This window comes from Aedes aegypti, chromosome 2, assembly GCF_002204515.2.
Source record: "Aedes aegypti strain LVP_AGWG chromosome 2, AaegL5.0 Primary Assembly, whole genome shotgun sequence".
In the NCBI taxonomy this organism is placed as follows: Eukaryota; Metazoa; Arthropoda; class Insecta; order Diptera; family Culicidae; genus Aedes; species Aedes aegypti.
The window spans coordinates 279529559-279549554 of NC_035108.1; the positions used below are offsets into that span (position 1 = coordinate 279529559).

Sequence of the window (19996 nt, forward strand, 5' to 3'; positions counted from 1 at the left end):
CACTAAACAAAAGACACGGGTATACCACAAAAGATCAAAGAAAACTGGTCGCAGTAGTTCATCCAGAACAGAAAAAAACTGAGAGCTTGCCGTTTGGCCGTTTCTGCATCGTGTGTTAGGTACGAAGTTACCGTGTTGATTCGAAGTGTCCGGATGTTTCGAATCCCGGACACCGGGCTTAAATCACAAAAAAAAAAATTACAACTTTTATGCATGGAGAATATAGAAGACGTCATAATTATGGATGCTAGGCGAAAAAATCAGAATTTGGCTCAAAAATACCGTGAAAGGCCAGTGTTCGGCTTTCGAAGCGTCCTGGGAAGTCAAGGAAATTTCAAATGCGATGATTCCTGACTCTTGACTGGCGGGATTCGAAGCCACGATCCTCAGTTTCTTCCTCTTCTTCTTGGCATTAACGTCCTCACTGGGACAGAGCGTGCTTCTCAGCTTAGTGTTCTTATGAGCACTTTCACAGTTATTAACTGAGAGCTTTCTTTGCCAAAGTTGCCATTTTTGCATTCGTATATCGCGTGGCAGGTACGATTATACTCTATGTCCAGGGAAGTCAAGGAAATTTCCTTTACGAAAAAATCCTGGACCGACCGGGAAACGAACCAAGGCACCTTCAGCATGGCTTTGCTTTGTAGTCGCGGACTCTAACCACTCGGCTAAGGAAGGCCCCTCAGCTTGGTCTTGCTGAAAAGGTGCGCGTTTACAGCTACGGCATGAAAGTTGACTGAAATCGATGAATAATGAACTTTCAACTGTCAATATCACAAAAAAAAACATACGTAATATGAGTTTTTCGCAAACATCAATATGACGAAAAGAACTACTGAAAATACAACTAGTCACCCTGCATGGCTTAGGCATGAATAAATATTTATAGATCTTCATCAGGAGAAAAAGTTCAGTTGATATAAGTTGAAGAAATTAAGATCAAGAAAAATGAGTTTTTTCATGCCAAGTTTACTGATAAGTAGGGAGTTTGTGTTTATGAGATTGTACATATAGGTACAAATGTCCTTAACGAGGGTTTACTCGTCAATATCGTGTTGTATGATTATAGAAATTTAGTTAAAATTTGATTTTAAAAAATATATGGCCTGTATACTTAAAAAATACAGTTTAGCCAAATGATACTTTCCTTCAACGCCGTGCACCAATTACTCAATTCCTAAGCCATCGTTTATTATACTTTACCGAACAAGAACCCATTATCAGCGGAAAGCCCCATCAGCCATCTGCGCAATCCACAAATCAGCTCTACTGCCTCTTCCATAAATCGGGCGTTTTGACATTATAAGCTCATTACAAAGCATAAATACCAACTTCTCACTATGCCGCATCGAGAGGCGTCATTCGCTGCTATTATCGCTAGTAATCGACGTCGAGCTCATTTCCGTCGTCTTTTTATGCTGCTTTGTGTGGACATTAATTTCGAAACAGGCGCTAATTGGGCAGGATATTTAATAATAAAAACCTCTTCTCGGGGTTCACTCCACCGCCGTTCCCTTCTTTTCAACGGACCTCGGTGGAAAACTGATGATTTCCCGTTTTAGATAGTGGTAACTGCTATTCAGTTTGAAATTGCCAGCCCAGCAAACTTGGACGGAGTAAAGTGTCCGTGAATGGCAAAGCCACTGCCTCCGAAGTTGGTACCCGTGGAGGAAGATGACGAGGTGATAATTTAATAAGACCATCAGACTGGTACTAATGCGACGGGAACAAATAGCCTGCTCAATAACCGAGGGTACGACAGCGATGGTTGTTGGCGGAGGCGGAAAATGTTGGATGCACCATTTAAATTACAAGTTCCATGATATTGGCATGAATTGGGTTTTTGAAATTTGCTACAATGATGTTTATTCTTGGTTGCTTAACTTTATCCGAGCATTATCTGAGGGAATTTGAAAATGAAATAATTTCAGCACTCTTCAAAAACACATTCGGTTTCCTGGTACGAATTTACGATGTTTTCATTGAATGATTTTGTCTCTGTATTTTGAACTTATTATCTATATTCACATTTCTATTCTAAAGAACGAGAATGGTAGGGTCAAAGTTCCAATTTGGTTCATTTTCGTAGAGACCGTTCAACCACGTGGGTTGGTAAGGGAAGAAAGTGTCGGGAAAATGCCTAAGAAAAGTTAAACTATTTTGCTTCCATTGAAATCTCTGTAATTATTACAATTCAGCGTAGTTCTCAGAGAAGCTTTTGAAAATAGCTAGTAAACCCCGAAAAATACTCACAACAATCATGATGGATATTTGTAGATGAATCCTTGAAAATATTGGTAGAGAATTTTTTTTAGGAAATTTAAATTCAGTTTTCGTAGATATCTCATTCTAAAATTATTGAATCATTCATCATTCAGTCAGAAATAACCTCAAAATCCTAATGAACCCCAAAAATCTTTCAAAAGTATTGACATTCATAAAATATGAAAAAGAATCCGAGCATTTTCAATTATTATCACCTTGTCCCATTCAGTCTATCTTTTCATATATTGACTAGTATATCTTTTTATGACAACATTGAAATGTTCACCAATCCACTTATAGATATGAAACAAATTTAGAATTTTTGGCAGTCCTCCAACAGCATCGTTATTCTGCCAGAAGTCAGCAGTGATTCAGAAAGTATCTCAGAGTTTCATAATATTCCTTCCGGATGAAAACAAACATGGAATCAAAACATACAAAAACTTGGATAAAATTCAAGATGAATTTCAAGAGGAATTCTTTGAGAAATTCTAAGAAAAACATCGGATATTAATCAATAAACTATAGGAAGCATCTAAGAATTTCCTATGTTCATGAAAAAAATCCTAAATTTACAATTATGGTGGAATCTAATAGTCTAACGGGCCGGTGACGACAGCTGGTATATGAGAAAATTGAAGCAGTGCAATCAGGTGGTGGTGGTGAGTACCAGTACAAATAAGTAAGTTTAGTTTTCGAATTTTCAACTTCAAAGTTTATTCATAAAAAAAATCTGGTCGTAGGGGGGGGGGGGGTAGTCAGCTGTATTGGCCAACGAAGGGGAAGAGGGTTAAAAAAATATGACGCCGTGGTTTGTGAACGTTCACCAACGTACAACCCCGTCTCTTTGGCACAGTATCGTGGTGGTTGGTCAAGTACAGGGTAACTAACAACTAACGTTCAAAAAACAAACATATTGAAAAATTGTGCTTGTATGAATATTGATTTTCAGTGTATGTTCAGTTTTGTACATCTATACCATTTGTCACTCCTTGAGTTATCTTCTCAGGTGTCTGTTTGCAGATTCCACCTTGTAATAAAAAGATTTGTTTTGTATTAGGCGAATTTCGAACATTCTGAGCAGAATTTCTAATTAAGAGTATCGAATGTAGATTCGGGCAAAAAATTAAGATTTTTTTTAAATTCCTTCTTTATGGCATATCTTTTGACAGATTTCTTTACTTCCATCTGAAGACTGTCTCCAGCATCCTTATTTCCGGAAAAATGTGTCATGATAATTTTCTTTACGACCAAAATAAAAATCAGGCCTCTGCATAGGTATTCAAAGATTTCGTCAAAGATTCACAATGGGTCTTGTAAGGAATCTGCAAAAATAATTTATCATTATACATGTTGGTTCAAAGACAATTTCGGACTAGATGCGTAAAGAACTCTAAATCCAACGACTTATCATTTACATGATCGACCGTTGTCGTTCACAGATAGACAAATACTGTCGCTTTTATTTCACATCATTAGAGAGCAAATCCATACAATTCATTTCTTTTTAGTGTTGATTATATTATTTTCTAATATACAATTCATCAGATTCTTGGCAGAGATTTTTATGAGAGAACTTTTAAGAAAGAATGAGCTTCTCGCATAATTTTCATTGATATTTATTTAAATGTTATACTTAAGATATCCTTTAAATATTTTTCCTGGTTTTTTTCCAAGGAAATATTTTAAATTTCTCTAGAGAGTCTTGAGCAATTTCCTTAGGTAGGAAGAATAAAGGCATAATGGACACTGATGATTATTGTAGTGAATAAATATGAATTCGTTTTTGAAAGTGATCTACAACCGTTATCAGTAACCCTAGTGTTTGAAGACAGAAGAGAAATGCATACATGCGCAAACCGATCTGATGACCGACATGCTGACCATCGAACTTATTTGTATACAGTAGAGTAGAAGAAAATTATTGAGGGTGAAACAGTACGAATCAAACGCCGGAGCGAGTAACAACACCCGCGGTATTGTGTTGAACGGTCGATCGTGTACGGTTTCAGTGATCCAAACGAAACGCGAAATTGACTAGTTTGTCCGAAAACAGTGAGACCTTTGAATCCCCTTACATTAAAGGTGCATCAGGTGTACTTAAGGTGCCAAAAGTGACCGAGCATCAAACTGGAGCTGAATAGAGTGGTCGCTGTGTTCTACTGGTACGTGCGCCTTTAATTATTAAAGGAAGCCCAGACATCAAGGTGTACTAAACCCCATTTTGGTGATTCATCGTTAGCAGACTTTCTGGACCGTCTACTGCATAGACGGTAGAAAATCATCCGATTAGGAATTGGTAAGCCCCAACAGACACATTAAGCAATTTCTTATTATTTTAAGACCACACAATGGCAATATTTTTAGGTTACTATCGGTATTTTTTTATGTTTGATATGATGTATGATGTGCTACATTGATTCGTGGTGATGAAAACCATATCAAATGTCAGAGAAATTAGATACAAAAATGGGTCAAAAAAGGCTGGTATCGAGGCAAAATGAAAACATTCGTGAAATTTAGTATTGATCAATAATATTTATTAATGACTGTCGATCGTTCTGATATGTAAAAGCCCCCTCAATCATCCTAGCTCAAAAAACTTCTCTGTGTTCGTTACTTTGCTCAAAACTTTGATTTTCCACCGCCTTGCTTATATGCCAATATGGAGCTGAGAAAAACTAAGTCGAATTTCAAAAGACAATTAAAGCAATATAAACTTCTATACCGTCAAATAGTTCGAATACAATACAGCGTATAAAATTTTGTTAAAATCAAGTAGTGTTTGGGCCATTGAATCTATTGCACGCGACTTTGTGGGCGAGCGACGGAATCCGAATCAATTTTGTCCATTTTGCGTCGCGTGGATGAAAATAAGAAACAAAACGAAGTGCGTCAGTTGTGCTTGATCCGTTGAATCTTTTGCATGCTCTTGTGAAGCGACTAACGAAATCAGGATCGCGTCAGATTCGCGTAGTAATTGGACTGACTGTGTCGGTCATTGGTTTATATGGTCAGGTTTTTATTTCAAGTTATATCTTTATCGTTTACCAAAACGAATCCTTCCCCATATCCAAACTCCCAGTGTTTTCTTGTGGAAGCGCAGAGGACTCCTCGGCTTCCATGAAGCAAGTAACACGTTAACATTAACAACTACCGAAAAGCTAAACATTACATATACTTTGCAATTGAATTAACCCGTATAGGCCTGAGTGAAAGCAAAAATTCCAAAACCCTCACCGCTCAGCGAATTCGTAATGGATTCAAATGATTTTTTCTCAGTATACTGGCACACATATCTAGTTTCTAGAAGTGGACAGAGGAACGCTTAAATATTCCTGTGGTCGAAGTTATTCCGGTGGATCACTGGGTCAGGTCGGGTGAGAAGGGTACTGTGCGTTTGTGCCCCTGGAGGTAAGGAGGAGCTAATTTCCAGAATCGGTTATAATGTGGCCACTACATGACGGAATTTCAAGAAAATTGCATCAGTGAAAACCTTTTGAGAAACGATTTGATTGGATAAGTATGAGTTTTGCATTTGATTAATCCTACACAAGGCCATTTTCGGGTCCCGGGACGCCTCAAACTTACAATAAAGTGGCCAATTTGTATCTGAACATATGTGCCAAGCTTATGGGAACGCATTTTATTGCAGAATTATGTTTGATTTCTGCTTTTCTAGCATTGAAACGGTTTAATATCCAACAAATTTATAGCCGGTTCTTCCGGACTTTACGTACGAATTACCACATACGGTATATTTTAAACGGTGCAAAACTCTTCATTTATAATGTTGAATATCAGATCTTGATGATATATGTAAATTAAAATTATTGTCATTACAAATGAATAAAGGTAGCTTGGCATGTCCCAAAAAATAGCCCTTTTTTACCCGACTTGACCCAGTGACTCACCGGAATAACTCCGGACACAGTAATATTTACGAGTTCCTCTGGCCACTTTTAGAAACTAGAAATGTGGGCCAGTGAACTGACAAAAAATCATTTGAATCCGTTAAGAATTCTCTGAGCGGTGATGGTTTCAATATTTTTGCTTTCACTCAGGCCTATACAGGTTAAATGGACAAATTTATGTGAAGTTTTGCGAAAAAGTTTTTCTCAGTGAGAATCGAATTCACACAACGATTTCTGTATGTATCCAATGCCTAGCCCGAGAGTGCATTATTTTTAAGGTAGTGAAAGTACCAACATTTCAAAATTTTATTTTTAATTCGCTGCAGAGCTTTCTTCCTGGTATTACAACAGCTAGTCCATATTGGTACAGCATACAACATGGCTGGCCTGAAAATTTGTTTGAATATCAAAAGCTTATTCTTAAGACAAAGTTTTGATTTTCTATTACTAAGGGGATAGAGACATTTTACATATTTATTACATTTGGCTTGAATGCCCTCAATGTGTTTTTTTAAGTTAAATTCTTATCTAGCATGAGTCCTAGATACTTAACTTCATCTGACCAATTTATTGGAACCCCAATCATCGTGACAACATGTCGACTTGATGGTTTCAAATAAAGAGCTTTTGGTTTATGTGGGAATATTATTAGTTGAGTTTTGGAAGCATTAGGAGAAATCTTCCATTTTTGCAAGTATGAAGAAAAAATATCCAAACTTTTTTGCAATCGACTACAGATGACACACAGGCTTCGTCGTTTGGCGGAGAGGCCTGTGTCATCCGCAAACAAGGATTTTTGACATCCCTGAGGTAACTCAGGTAAGTCAGATGTGAAAATATCGTATAATATTGGTCCCAAAATGCTGCCTTGGGAACACCAGGCATCGTCATGACGCCGACTGCGACTTCTGAGGTTTTTTTTTTTTTCAAAATTTTAGATAATTTCCAAAAGGGCTTAGAGTCAGGGTCCAAATGAGAAATATTATTATCAAATTTTTTGTTTCTTAATCGTGCAAAACGTTTCTTGATTTCTTTCTGCAAATCCTGCCATATAATTTTCATAGCAGGATCGCGAGTGCGTTGACACCAGCAATTCTTTTGAATTGCTCAATAGGTGTACAGTAGACCTATTCATATTTTCAAAAATGTCTGGAAACTCCCCAGTCAACCAATACTTTGATTTTTCATTGCGAAATGAACTTATGGACAAAATTTCAGTCAATTTGGAATAAATTTAGGTGTGCTTCAAATCAATTATGTGTTTTTGGGCTATTTTCAAGCTTTAAAAAAACATAACTACCGAACGAAACATCAAAATTTATCGGAAATACCTCTACATAGTAGTTGATGCAATTCTACGAACCTTTGCCGAACACTATTTTATGATTGGAGCAAGTTTTAACATTGTTTGGTTATCTCGAGGTTCTTGAAAATCTCTTTTTTTCGGGAAGTGTTTTCATTGAAAAGCATGCCTGAATAAAAATTTCGGATTTTCAATTTTCATACATGATGACTATGCATTTTTAAAAGTCAATTGTAAAAATTAGGTAATTATGAAGCACATTTGTAAATCCACTGTGGGTGAGCCAATAGCACCACCGTGAGCTTCGAAGAATACAAAAAATGAACACGTTAGCACTGCCTTTTCTCAGTCGATGATGATGATTGTTTTCAAATTGTTCTAAATGATCAGTGAAATGCAATCAAAATAATCATCACCCGGAAAGAAAAAGCAATGCTAAATTGTTCAATTCATTCGTTTTCGGTACATGTGTCATGCATGATTTAACTATCATCAGGTTGCGATGCGGTGTACGATCTTTGGGCATTTGTTGTAATTTATTGCCTTAAGCAACATGTAAGCTGTTGATGGTCAATGAATTCATAAATTTATTATGTTCGATTCCCGTTGACTTTGGCTTGAAAAAATTATGTCAATGGGTGTTTTATATTCCATGTATATTGATAAAACTGTAATTTCTGGGAACTGTGGAGAACATTTTTGGATCAAACAATGTTAAAACTCAATTTGATCTTATTAGCGTGTTCGACAAACTTGAACAGAATAGAATTAGCTTTCAAATATTGGTAATAGCATGTGGTTTTGATTTTCCACATGCTAGTTATGATTTTTCAAACCTTGAAATAATACCAAAAACACATTTTCAACTTGAATCATACTGAAATCTTTATAAAATTTGACCAGACATTGTTCTTGGCATGAGAATTCCGAATACTGTTTGACCGGTAGATTTACAGACATTTTTTTAAATATGAATAGGTCTAGTGTACAGTGCATCGACATTACCTTTGGCCTCAGACCCTTATCTCCCCGGAACCACCTTACGGTATTTCTTCGGGGAGGGGCCAGTGCAAATAGAACAACACATGTAGCAGAAGTAGCCTAGGCAAACTGACCAGCCTCGACAGGGCTAATCTTCTGCAGCGGTCGGCGCGCCATAGGTTCTGCAATTCTGTGAATTAATCCCCCTACCGGAATATTTCTGCATAGTCATTACTTATCTAACTCATTCATGAATTACAACAAAAACTTCTTCAGAAATTGATGAGCTTTTTTGAGTTATCACTTCAAGAAGTATTTGTTTTCATATGTAAATTCATCCATTTTTTACCGTATGATGTGTTGCAAGATATTATTGTTAAGATATCTTGTTATTTTTGTTCGACGTGCTCCTAGAATCCTTTCAAAGGTTCCTTTACCTAGAAATTTCTTCTCAAATTTGTGATGGAATACAATCTATGACTAATAAAAAACGCCCAGGAATGCCAGCGAGGAAGTCTTTTAGAGATTACTTCAGAAATTTCACTTGTGATGCATCTGGAATTTCTCTAAAGCAATTAAATTAGTGATAATAAATCTTCGAGCTGTTTAGTGGAATACCTATGAGAAGATGAAAAAAAAAAACGAATTTAGTACTATACTTAATTCCACTTGAGATTGTATCCTTTGACATATATGAGTATTTCGACCTCAACTGGAATACCATCTTCAGGAGTGCTTCGTGAAGCCCAAGCAGGACAGTTCGGTTTTGCGTCGTCCGATAGATTTTGCTCCCGGTTTTGCACGTGGTTTCGTCGCCGAAGAAGGCCCAAGCAAGACGGTTTGTTTTCGGGACGCCAAGAAGTTTTCTGTTCAGTCGAGGATGGATTATCAACTGGTAAGTTTGTTTCATGCTTGTGAGAACACATTTTTTCTTGAAAGCGTAACTTTTAAGTAATATTAAAACAAACTTTGTATGGTTCGTCACTATAAGTGTTGGCATTCTGCTTTTTTCTTATACAATTTCAATATACATATTTTTCTTTTTTTGACATTATTAAAAATTATCTTTTGAACTGTTCGACATTGTGAATGTTGACGTATTTTTTAAAACCATATCGAGACAAAATGCACAGTAATACTCATATGTAATTTTCAAACAAACTATGTATAGTTCGTCACTACAAGTGTCGGCATTATTCCTGTTTCATATAATTTAAAATATATACATGTAATTTTCAGTTTTCGTCATTAACAAAAACATCTTTTGAATTGTTCGACATTATAGATGTTGACATATTTTTTTTAAAGCTTCTACCAAAAACTTCTCGAGACAAAAATACAAAACTAGCTTTAAATATAAGTCGTATATTTCCCCCTTGTCCATGGATCGCATCTTCGACCAGAGGTGACTCCCAGATCTTTTCCTCCCTCACTAATAAACACCCTTCCCGTGGTGTTTGTGGAGATGCAGAGGTATTCTCGGTCTCTAGAACTGACTGTAAGGACTTGGCCGGCGCCGTTATTGATCAATAATATTAGATCTGCTAAAATTGCACTTCGAGAGTAAGTGGAAACTCCCATCCCTTATTCATTTGGATCGTAGTGCAATTCTTACCTATTCCGATCAATCACGGAATAGCAACCATTGACATGTACAGTCAGTCTATGCTATGCTATGCTATGCTATGCTCAACTGGAATACCATCTTCAGTGTCGTGTACTAGACTCGACTTGAAGAAACCCATCGTATGCACACATTACATATTAAAACTAGGTATAATCATAATTCCCTAAACATTTTTTTGAAGAATCTTAAAATTTAAGAGCTATTAAGTACATCCCATCCCTCTTTTGTAAAACTTTAAATTTAAGAGCTGTAAGGTACATCACGGGAACGACTAGTAGGTATCAAGTTGAAAAGCCATGTATTGCTGTTGTCTTGTTCTCTGTTGAGTAGCGTCGCAGGTACTTGTTTGCAAATTTCCATCCTCTTCACCACATCCAATTTCCAAGGAGAAGAAAACTTTCGCAAAATTTTGATATCAGCCGTCGCAATTGTATGACTCTCTAAAAATACATGTTCTGCCACCTTAGATTTGAAATCGTAAGTCATCCCCCTGTCTATCGTCTTCTGAGCTTTACCTATTTCTGCCAAGTGTTTCTTGAATGTAACCTCAAGAGACCGCTTTGTTTAACCAACGTAGATCTTGCTGCAGAGAGAACAACACTGATTTTGTAAACACCGGCATTGTTTATTTAGTTTGTTTACCGGATCTTTGGTAGAGCATAACGAAGTCTTAAGTTGGTTGTCTCTGCTGGAAAACACCAAATCGATTCCGAAATTCCTTAGCTTTGGGCGGAGCCGTTTGCTGATGTGTATGTCGTATGGGATGGAGACTCTCTTCATGGGTTCGGTGATAGGCGTGAGTGTCGTCAAAGCATTCCAAACATGCTGTCTTTCCTTTTTATCCATGATGGCTTTTATCGTCCTTTACTTGTATCCGTTTATTCTTGCCGTCTCGTAGATGTATTCCAGTTCCTTGGTCTTTCCGTCTTCTCGGAGGGGTAGAGTCTGCATTCTGTGGATCATGTGGTGAAATGCTGCCAACTTATGCTGGAACGAATGATTCGATGTGTAGGGAATGACTTGCTGGGTGTTTGTAGGCTTCCTATAGATTTCGAAGTTTTAAGATGAGTTTTCTTCCCTGGTGACAAGTAGATCTAAACACGATAGTTTTCCATCCCTCTCCTTTTCGTGGGTAAACTTGATATCTTTGTGTGCGCTATTGATTGTATTCAAAATTCTAGCTAGATCGTTTCGCTTGATAACGCTGAAAATGTCGTCGACGTATCTCCACCATTTATCCGGTAATACTTCTTGTTTCTTAAAATTTTCTTCAAAAATCGCCATGAATAGTTCGCACAAAATCGGGAAGAGAGGGTTTCCCATGGCGGCTCCTTTCGTGTGCTAGTAGAAATTTCCTCTAAATAGAAAGTAGTTCTCGTCCTGATGCATACAGGAATCTATGACAAAAGGTCGAAAGGACAAAAGGTCGAAAGACAATAGGTCGAAAGGACAAAAGGTCGAAGAACAAAAACGAAGGGACAAAAGGTCGAAAATCTTTTTTAAAAGAAGGAAAAATTTTCCACCATGCAAATCGTTTTCGACCTTTTGTCCTTTCGACCTTTTGTCTTTCGACCTTTTGTCCTTTCGACCTTTTGTCCATAAACCTTTGACAGATATACCACGTGCTTTGTGTTTGCATATAGTGGTAAGAGGAAGTCAAGAATAAATCTTCTCACTACTACAATCGCAGGTTTTATGAAGAGGTAAAGGGATGGTTTAAATTGGTCACTATTCTTCCCAATAATATTCATCTTATGTGGCCGAATGAGCAAAGGAGCAGGACTCCAACAGCTCAACAATACGGGTGTCGCAGGTTCGAGACGCAAAATGAGGATTTTTCATCATCATGAAACAAGGATAAAAATGTGGCAATGGCAAACCCTCAAAAGAATAAAAACCACCAAAACTAATAAGTCTGATACAGAGAAGTACTGAATCATTTTATTATATTTCTGCATACTATTCGAGGTACCGTAATTTCGGGTGAAATTGTTCATTTTTCACTGTTTTCTTGGTATGCTTTCTAAAATTTTATCAATATCATACAACTAAATGCAGGAAAACAAGTACGACGGTGAACCTAATTGGCTCATGCACCGAAATTTTCTAACAAATGTGGTATTAGTACCAAAAATCAGCTCTAAAATTAAAAATCGTGAGATTCCATTTCGGGGTGAAATTAATCGCTTGTCAATGTGATTATTGTTAGTTTGGAAATCAACCCTACATACTTAATTTGGGCCTCCTAAATTCAAATATGCTTGCTAAATTCTTAACGAGACAATATTTATGGAAATAATCAATAATTAAATTTCAAGAATACCGCAAAAACGCCTAAATGTAGGCAATTTCCAAAGGATTTCAGTACTTTGTAGCAGAAAATCGAATTTTACAACAAAACGAGCAAATTGGTAAGAGTTTTGATAGTAAAATCTGTTTTGGAGATATATTTTTAGCATCCTCACAAACTTTCAGGTTTACACCATGTCCGACTCCTTGTTTAGAACTATAAGTTTATGGATGGTTATCAATTTCACACCAAACTTGATTCTGGAAATTTGCATTATTTTCATAAAAATAAACTTTCTGTGACACAAAAAACTTCACTAAACACAAATATACATTATTTAAGACAAACACCGTTCATTTACTATAGGTTGCAATGAATTTGGTGCACTATTAGTAAGAAATAAAATCGCTTGACACGGTGATCAATTTCACCGTACTGATCAATTACACCCGAATTTACGGTATCCATTTTCATTCATTCATTTACCTCGTGTACCAGCTGCTTGGCCACATACGCGAAAGCTCTTTGGCTGCGTACGCGAAAGCACAAGATATTCGCCCTAAAAACCTGGCGATAACAACTGACTTTTCTCACGTGGTCTTATATTAGCATTTGTGGTGCAGAGAAACACGGTGATATCTTTGAATTATAGTGGCATGCTATTTCGTCTTTTCTGACATTATAACAGCATTATCTTCGAATATAAAACTGATATGCCTCAAATGATTACCCTATATACCCATATAATGCTGTTACCGTGCCGCATTGTCGGGCTTACTTGTTACTTGGGAATTCGACAAATATGTTTAAAAATTCTGTCAAAGCTGTGTTATTTTTTCTTAAAATACACCACGCTCTGGACTCATCACGTCATGAGTCAGATTACTGTACGGTAACGCTAGCGTTATTTTTTTGTAGCTGATGGCTAGTAATCATTCATCGAATGCCGAAAATCATGACTCGCGCATCCATTTAAGATCTACTTATAGTTCTGCCAGCCAACCCAAAAAAATGAAAACAATAAAAAAAATATGCCAGGGCGATATGCGACCAAGAACCTTCTGATCGAGAGTCACGTATTCTACCATACTAGGGGAAAAGATACCATATCACAACAAATTATGTGAAACACGAGATGCAGATACGTACAAAATATAGTGAGTAGTGAGCGACGCTCATGAGACGTCTCGTGAGGTTCGTTACATACGATTTCTAGGAGTACTTTTATACAGTTATGTTTGCCTAATACAGTAATCGCACGGAAGCATACGGCTTCGGTCTATGCCTTTTCGGTGGCTAGCGCAAGCGCCATTGTTTGAGCTAGTACATTGCTACATGAGATCTAGAGCCCTATTTTATAAGTCGAGTCGATCAAAAAAATACTCGACTGGAGACACTGTCGACCAAAAATTTTGCTTGACTAGGCTCTGTCTCTCTAGTTTATCGACAGTTGTCACTCTAAGTGACTGGATTACTATGGGAGTCGACAGACAAAGCTTTCAGCAATTTATTTAGAAAATATTCAGGGTATTCACTGAATTTTTTCTGGCATTTTTCCAGGACATTGATAGGAATTCTATTAAGGGAAGTTACTTGTATGTTTTTCCAATCCTTTCGAGTTCCTTTGAATATTACGTACATTAAGGATTTTTTCTGTAGCTCTGCTGAGAAGTTTGGCAAGAAATTATTGCAGCGATTTATTTTGTTACGTTGTTTGTAAGAGTTTTTCCGGAACTTAGTTATGTGTTCAGAAGCTCCATTTCGTTGTATATCCAACAAAAAAAATCCTATTTCTGTAAGGATTCATGCCATTTTTTATGTTACTCCAAGCTCGGGGTGCCAGTAGGGTGCCGGTACCAATGGTTGTAATGTACCAGTAGATTGGACTATGGAATAAAACGAACATTTTTCGATAAAAACGACATGTGGTATTTTTGGTGGATAGATCGTCTCTAGTTTAGTCGATTTGCCAAATTTCAGCTTTTTATTTTATCAAAAAGTCATATAAATAATTAAGTTTATGCAAAAAAATTGCTCTCTTGCACCAGTAGTAGCCGATCCAGTAGTGGATCAACGGATGGAAGCAGTTTTTAAAATGGATGTATAAAAATGAAGAAAAGCCCTAGAGATGATCTTTCTGCTTCATTCGATAGATAATAATTGCTGTTCCGAGGGAAAATGTTAAACCTATGTAAAAATTTACCATTTTGTTTAAAATTCTTTGTATCATTCCCGAACGTCTACTACTGGAGCACTAGCGCAACTACTGGAACACGTGTACCAATAGTGGCTCAAGCGATTTTATGGTAAAATATTAGTTTTATCACTCTTTTTATATTTTCCCCATATAGTAGAGGTTGAAATCTTTCTGTTGACGCCAAAAGATCTTTGTTAAGGCTTTTCGTTCTTTTGTTATGATTTTGTATAGCTTAGATAGTCCACTAATGGCACCGGCACCCTACTTGTTTTAAAAATGTAAATATGCAATGTTTGCATTTTTTAAAGCAATTTTTAAGAAACATGAAGAAAGCTCATCGATTGATTTTGAAAATATTTGTTTTACTGCTCCATGCCCGTAGCTTAAGTCCAACTTTTTTTATCATTAAATAATAGCACGATACATTAATATATGAGCTACAGTGATGTTAAACATTCTCAAATCAATAAATGCTAACAGCAATAACTCGAGTCAGCAACCCGTGGCTAAAAGAGACTTATGAAAAGATGTATCTCGTTATGGAAATTGGTCTGATTTTACCGACCAATTTCGCTATATAATTCTAGCAAGCCACATTCAAGGATGCAACGACGACGATACCGATTCAGTAGATCCACTGAACTGGAACTGCAGTGCAAGATTGGTAAGCGGCGTCTCTTAAGAGAGAGGATTGTACCCCGTTTGGCATAAAGTCGTTTGGCATAAGGTCGTTTGGCATAAAGCCGTTTGGCATAAAGTCGTTTGGCATAATGGTCGTTTGGCATAATAGCCGTTTGGCATAATGGTCATTTGGCATAATGGCCGTTTGGCATAATGATTGACTTAGGATGAATATCGGCATTTTTGAAGCTTTTACTGAGATCAACACCAAGGAGTCCATATTTGGTAGGTTCTTAACAAGCGTGGTAAAAGTTCAGAGATTTTCCAAGCTATGAATGTCAAAACAAATGTTGTGACATTAGAGAGCATTACTAAATAAAACTCGTGACGGGTCTGGTGGAAGAAGTATTTTGAATAATAATTTTCTCTTCCTTCCAGAACGTAGAGTATCTTTGAGCTTGTTGCGATATACATATTTGATAATAGTATATTGGCAAAAAAAAGTTCTCAGTTATTAATAAAGGAAACACTTATAGAATATTTCGCTGCAGATCAAGCTCTGTCCTAGTTTAGACGCATCACTTGATGAAAATTACTTGATAAAAGAAGGGAATATTTATTTGCAAAATATTCAAAGCTCTAAAAGCAGAAAATAGCCTAGATACGAGTGCATATTATTTTTCGTTTAAGATGTTTAATGCTCTTAGGCAAAAAAAAATCATCTCACTGCATAACTCAAACGAACAACACATTTTTAAAAGAAAATATTTGTGGCAAAACTATTCAACGATTCAATGTAAATTTTAATTTTGGAAGTGTGCATCAAAAACAATGTCTATTGTTGAAAGAAGGGAAAATTTGTGATTGAGATAATTTTCAGCATATCTCGAATATGTTGAATATTGGCAGGTTCTTAAGTAATTATCATTATAACAGCACGTCCTGCAAGAATTAATATAACAGCAGAGTATGAAAATGGTAAAATTTTGCTTTACTAAATAATAAAATTTGAAACAGTATATATATAAAGAACAGCCTATTTTTAAAAGAAGGCAAAATTTATTATTAAACCAATAGAAGATAGGACCCCAAAAATTATTGCGACATTATAAAATGAAAAGACATCAACAATTGCATTCTGAATCATTGAAGTGATTGTGCTACTTTTCCCCGAATGTCGTTTCTGCGAATGTCTGTTCTTCGAATGCCAGTTCCTCGAATGACCCTTTTCCCCAAATGCCATTTCTCCGAATGAGCGGTTTCCCCGAAAAGTGGTGCAGTTTAAATATGTGCTATAATAGTCGTCAGTGGCTGTATAGTGAACGAGAAAAAACGATATGTAATCAAAAGAAGGGGGTATTCTGTCATTCTCGGTTATACACATGTTGGCAAAAATGCTGAGGATGGTAAAACTCGAAAGAACCGCCGATTAAATAAAGAAGGGTGCATATTAGATGGCCAGTTCGTTCACCACCCTTAAATGTATACGACAATTATGAGTGCTAAAAACTTTTCGGGGAAATGGGCTAATCGAGAAAACGAGATATTCGTGGAACTGGCATTCGGGGAACTAGCGTTCGGGGAAAAGACATTCGGGAAAAAGTAGCACAACCCATAGAAGTAACTGCAGTAGTCGCTGATAACTTGAGCAGATCAATGTTATCGAATGCCGTCCTTTTGTCAGTTGGAAATAATACAATATTTTAAAAATATAGCTCCAAAGATTAGCCTATGTATACAAGAAGGTAAAATTAAATTAAATTAAATTAAATCAACAAAAAAATATTTTAATAGCGAAACTCAAAAAAAAAATTGAAAGAAGGGTAATTTCTGGATATTGAATAAAATAGTATTGGCAATAACATTCTTAATATGCTTTAGTTTATTCAAGAGCATATGATTGTTGAATCGAGTGTCATTTTTGTCAATTGAATCCAAATCAAGCCTGATGTCATCAGAAAGATTCAATAGAAACGTAAATACAAATGTCATCCTAAGAAATGCTTAATTTCAGACTCATTATGCCAAACGACCATTATGCCAAACAACCATTATGCCAAACGACTTTATGCCAAATGACCATTATGCCAAACGACTTTATGCCAAACGGCTTTATGCCAAACGACCTACCACCAGAGAGAGATTGGGTTGGGGATGGCAAGTGCAGGGCCATAGATTTGAACAATTGTATAGTTAGTACTAACCTTTGGTTTCTTGAACGGTCGCTTTCCTCTGTACCACGTTATAACTGCATTTGGCCTCGAACCAACGCTTTCGCAGGTGATTTCGTACCGTCGGTCGGCTACTAATGGTGTCGGTGGGTTTATTATCTTCACACTCAATGGTTTCACTATCGGTTGGGAATCCGTCCGTGGGCCGATGAGAAACGTTGGGAAGAGATTGGGAAAGAAAGAGAAGTGTCTTAATATGGTGAGAATTTGGCAGTAATAATGATGGTGTATGTGAATGAATTTATGACATCGTGGTTTGAATGGTGCGAGAAGATATCTTTCGATTTGAGGAATTTTTAGGAAGGCTCGTGCCGGAGCAATTATAAACTTTGAAATTTATTTCTTATGAGGTACCGCGGGAGAAGTCGGTAAGTGAGGTAAGTGAGGTCGTCCACCTTACTCTATTTTTCAGTATGTCCCTCACTAAATCCATCGACAATATTTTTAGTGAGCCGAAATAGTAACAGTTAGAAGCAAAATATAATAGGAACTAGTTTTTACTTCAAAAACACAGGGCCGTTAAAATACTGTGCTTAGTGCTTCTGTAATCCTGTCATATCTTTGACAGTTTTTCCGGAAGCGGAAGAAAACAAAAGTGGTAGATTCAAATTAATTAGTTTTTACGAATGATTGTTTTTTTTTAAACTTTAAGACGAATCATCTTAAAAACAGTTTTGTAGAGACTATCGCCCGGATCTAAGGTTGAAAGCCGAATGCAAATGATATCCAAACAATCCTTCGTGACATCATTAAATTTTGTGTTTATTCTGCTCAGCGTCGGTTCTCCGTATGAAACGGCTTACAATAATAGTCAAGAGCCAGTAATATCCTTTTCACAACATTGTCCAGTGGTTGCGCTGAATGACAATTTCTTTCAACTCATTTTTCCCCCTCTCGAACGAAAAAGGAGGAAGAACGAGAACCTTGTCTTTGCCAGTTCCCAACGACCAATCATCCCGTTTAATGTTCTCTGCTTTTCGTTTCGAATTCAGCCGTTCGAACGGTCGCTCATCCGATCGTTCGCCAGGAGGAAGCGAAACACATTCAAAAGTGCTCTCATCATTATTCCGGTTTTCTTTCAACTTCCGGAAGGACACCATTGGTTCCTCGTATTGCCACGACCTATCCCGAGGCAAAAACAAAGGAAATGATACCACACCGAAATCAATACGACAGGGGTTGAACATTTCGTGGTTCACTTCTTCTATCACTTTACACACATATGAAAAATTAGGTTTTTTTATAATGATATTGGTGTAGGGCCAAAAAGTCAAAACGACGGCATGCGTTTCGTAAAGCCCAAGCAAGCGGGTAAGATTTCCAAATGAACGGTGTGAAAGTTTTGTTTCATCTTCGCAATTTGCTTGGCAGCATTTTATTGCGCAGTCGAGAATGGAGTATCAACTGGTGAGCTCGTTTCATGCTTCTGTTTCAAATTTGAACTTCAAAACTTGCACAATTAGGGTGCAACTAATTCAAAGTAGCATCCGTTGGTTCCTTGTGCAAGAATAGTTATTATTTGAGTAAACATTTGTCGTAGATTCAAAATATATACATTTTTATTGTGGTATATTTTGTTTCCATAAGACAAAATTAGATCATAATTTTTTTTACTGTTTTGTTTTGGTTTGAAAATTTAAAACGTAAAGGATTGGCATACTACTATACATCATAGATTTAATATACGTTTGGGAACTACTATCGAACAACGTCCGTTCTTTCGTACGGGTGAGTCAATACCACTTTCGGTTGTAATCGGTTAGAGCGCCGTTTTTTGAAGAAGTGTTGTTTCACCATTCGAAGCGGATATGATCTAGGATTTTCAAGGACTACTGTTTGATGGTGGAGGAAATAAAAAAAAAGAACGCTCTTCCTTAGTGAAGTAGGAAATGGACTCCCGTTTGTCGGTCTATCCGCATCCACCAGAGGGTCCATCTCGTCGGAACGGAAAATCATTAGGCTGATTCAGATCGGACGCAATCACCCTTTATGGGAAGGATAGAAACAAAAGGCGAAACCAGGATGTTGGATATGATAAAAAATGAATCCCAGGTGCGTTGATGCTTCCGATTATTGCGATTCGCTTCGAGAGAAGAACAAACGTTCCTGAAGGAATGCAATCGATAGATATGATGGTAATGATGGCTTGGAAGAGTCTTTGGAGATTTATAGATGGTGTTTTACATTTTATTTGAATTTGAAAGTCTCGTTAGATTTTGTGAGATTGCGAGATCACAAATATACGAAATGTAGATATGAAAGGTTAATCAAAATGCATATCATTTCAGTCTTTAAAATGATGTTTCACCTTTTCTTTTCTTCAAAGGTTCTGTATTAACCTTCAATCAGCCAACATACTTTTCACATGCTGAAAACACACTAAAATGTGCATAACTTTTTTGATTTTGGATGGATTTTGTTGAAAATTTTAGCACTTCCCCTACAACTCTTCTTGTTTTTGGTCCGCAAAACTTAGGAATATGGTCCAAGTGGTTCCGGATTGTTTTGGGTAACAAAATCGGCCAAATCATCTATTTAACGGATATCTCAAGACCCTGATGAGATGG

The 19996-nt window shown here is 36.8% G+C and overlaps 1 protein-coding gene across 1 annotated transcript in view; it reads right to left on the minus strand.

Annotated features, from left to right (window-relative positions):
* Nucleotides 1–19996, minus strand: part of LOC5573643 (neural cell adhesion molecule 1-B) — a 1425452-nt gene that overhangs the window by 157041 nt on the left and 1248415 nt on the right. The window contains 1 exon segment of the mRNA XM_021845179.1: nucleotides 17403–17548. Within this exon segment, the coding sequence (XP_021700871.1) occupies nucleotides 17403–17548 (146 nt within the window).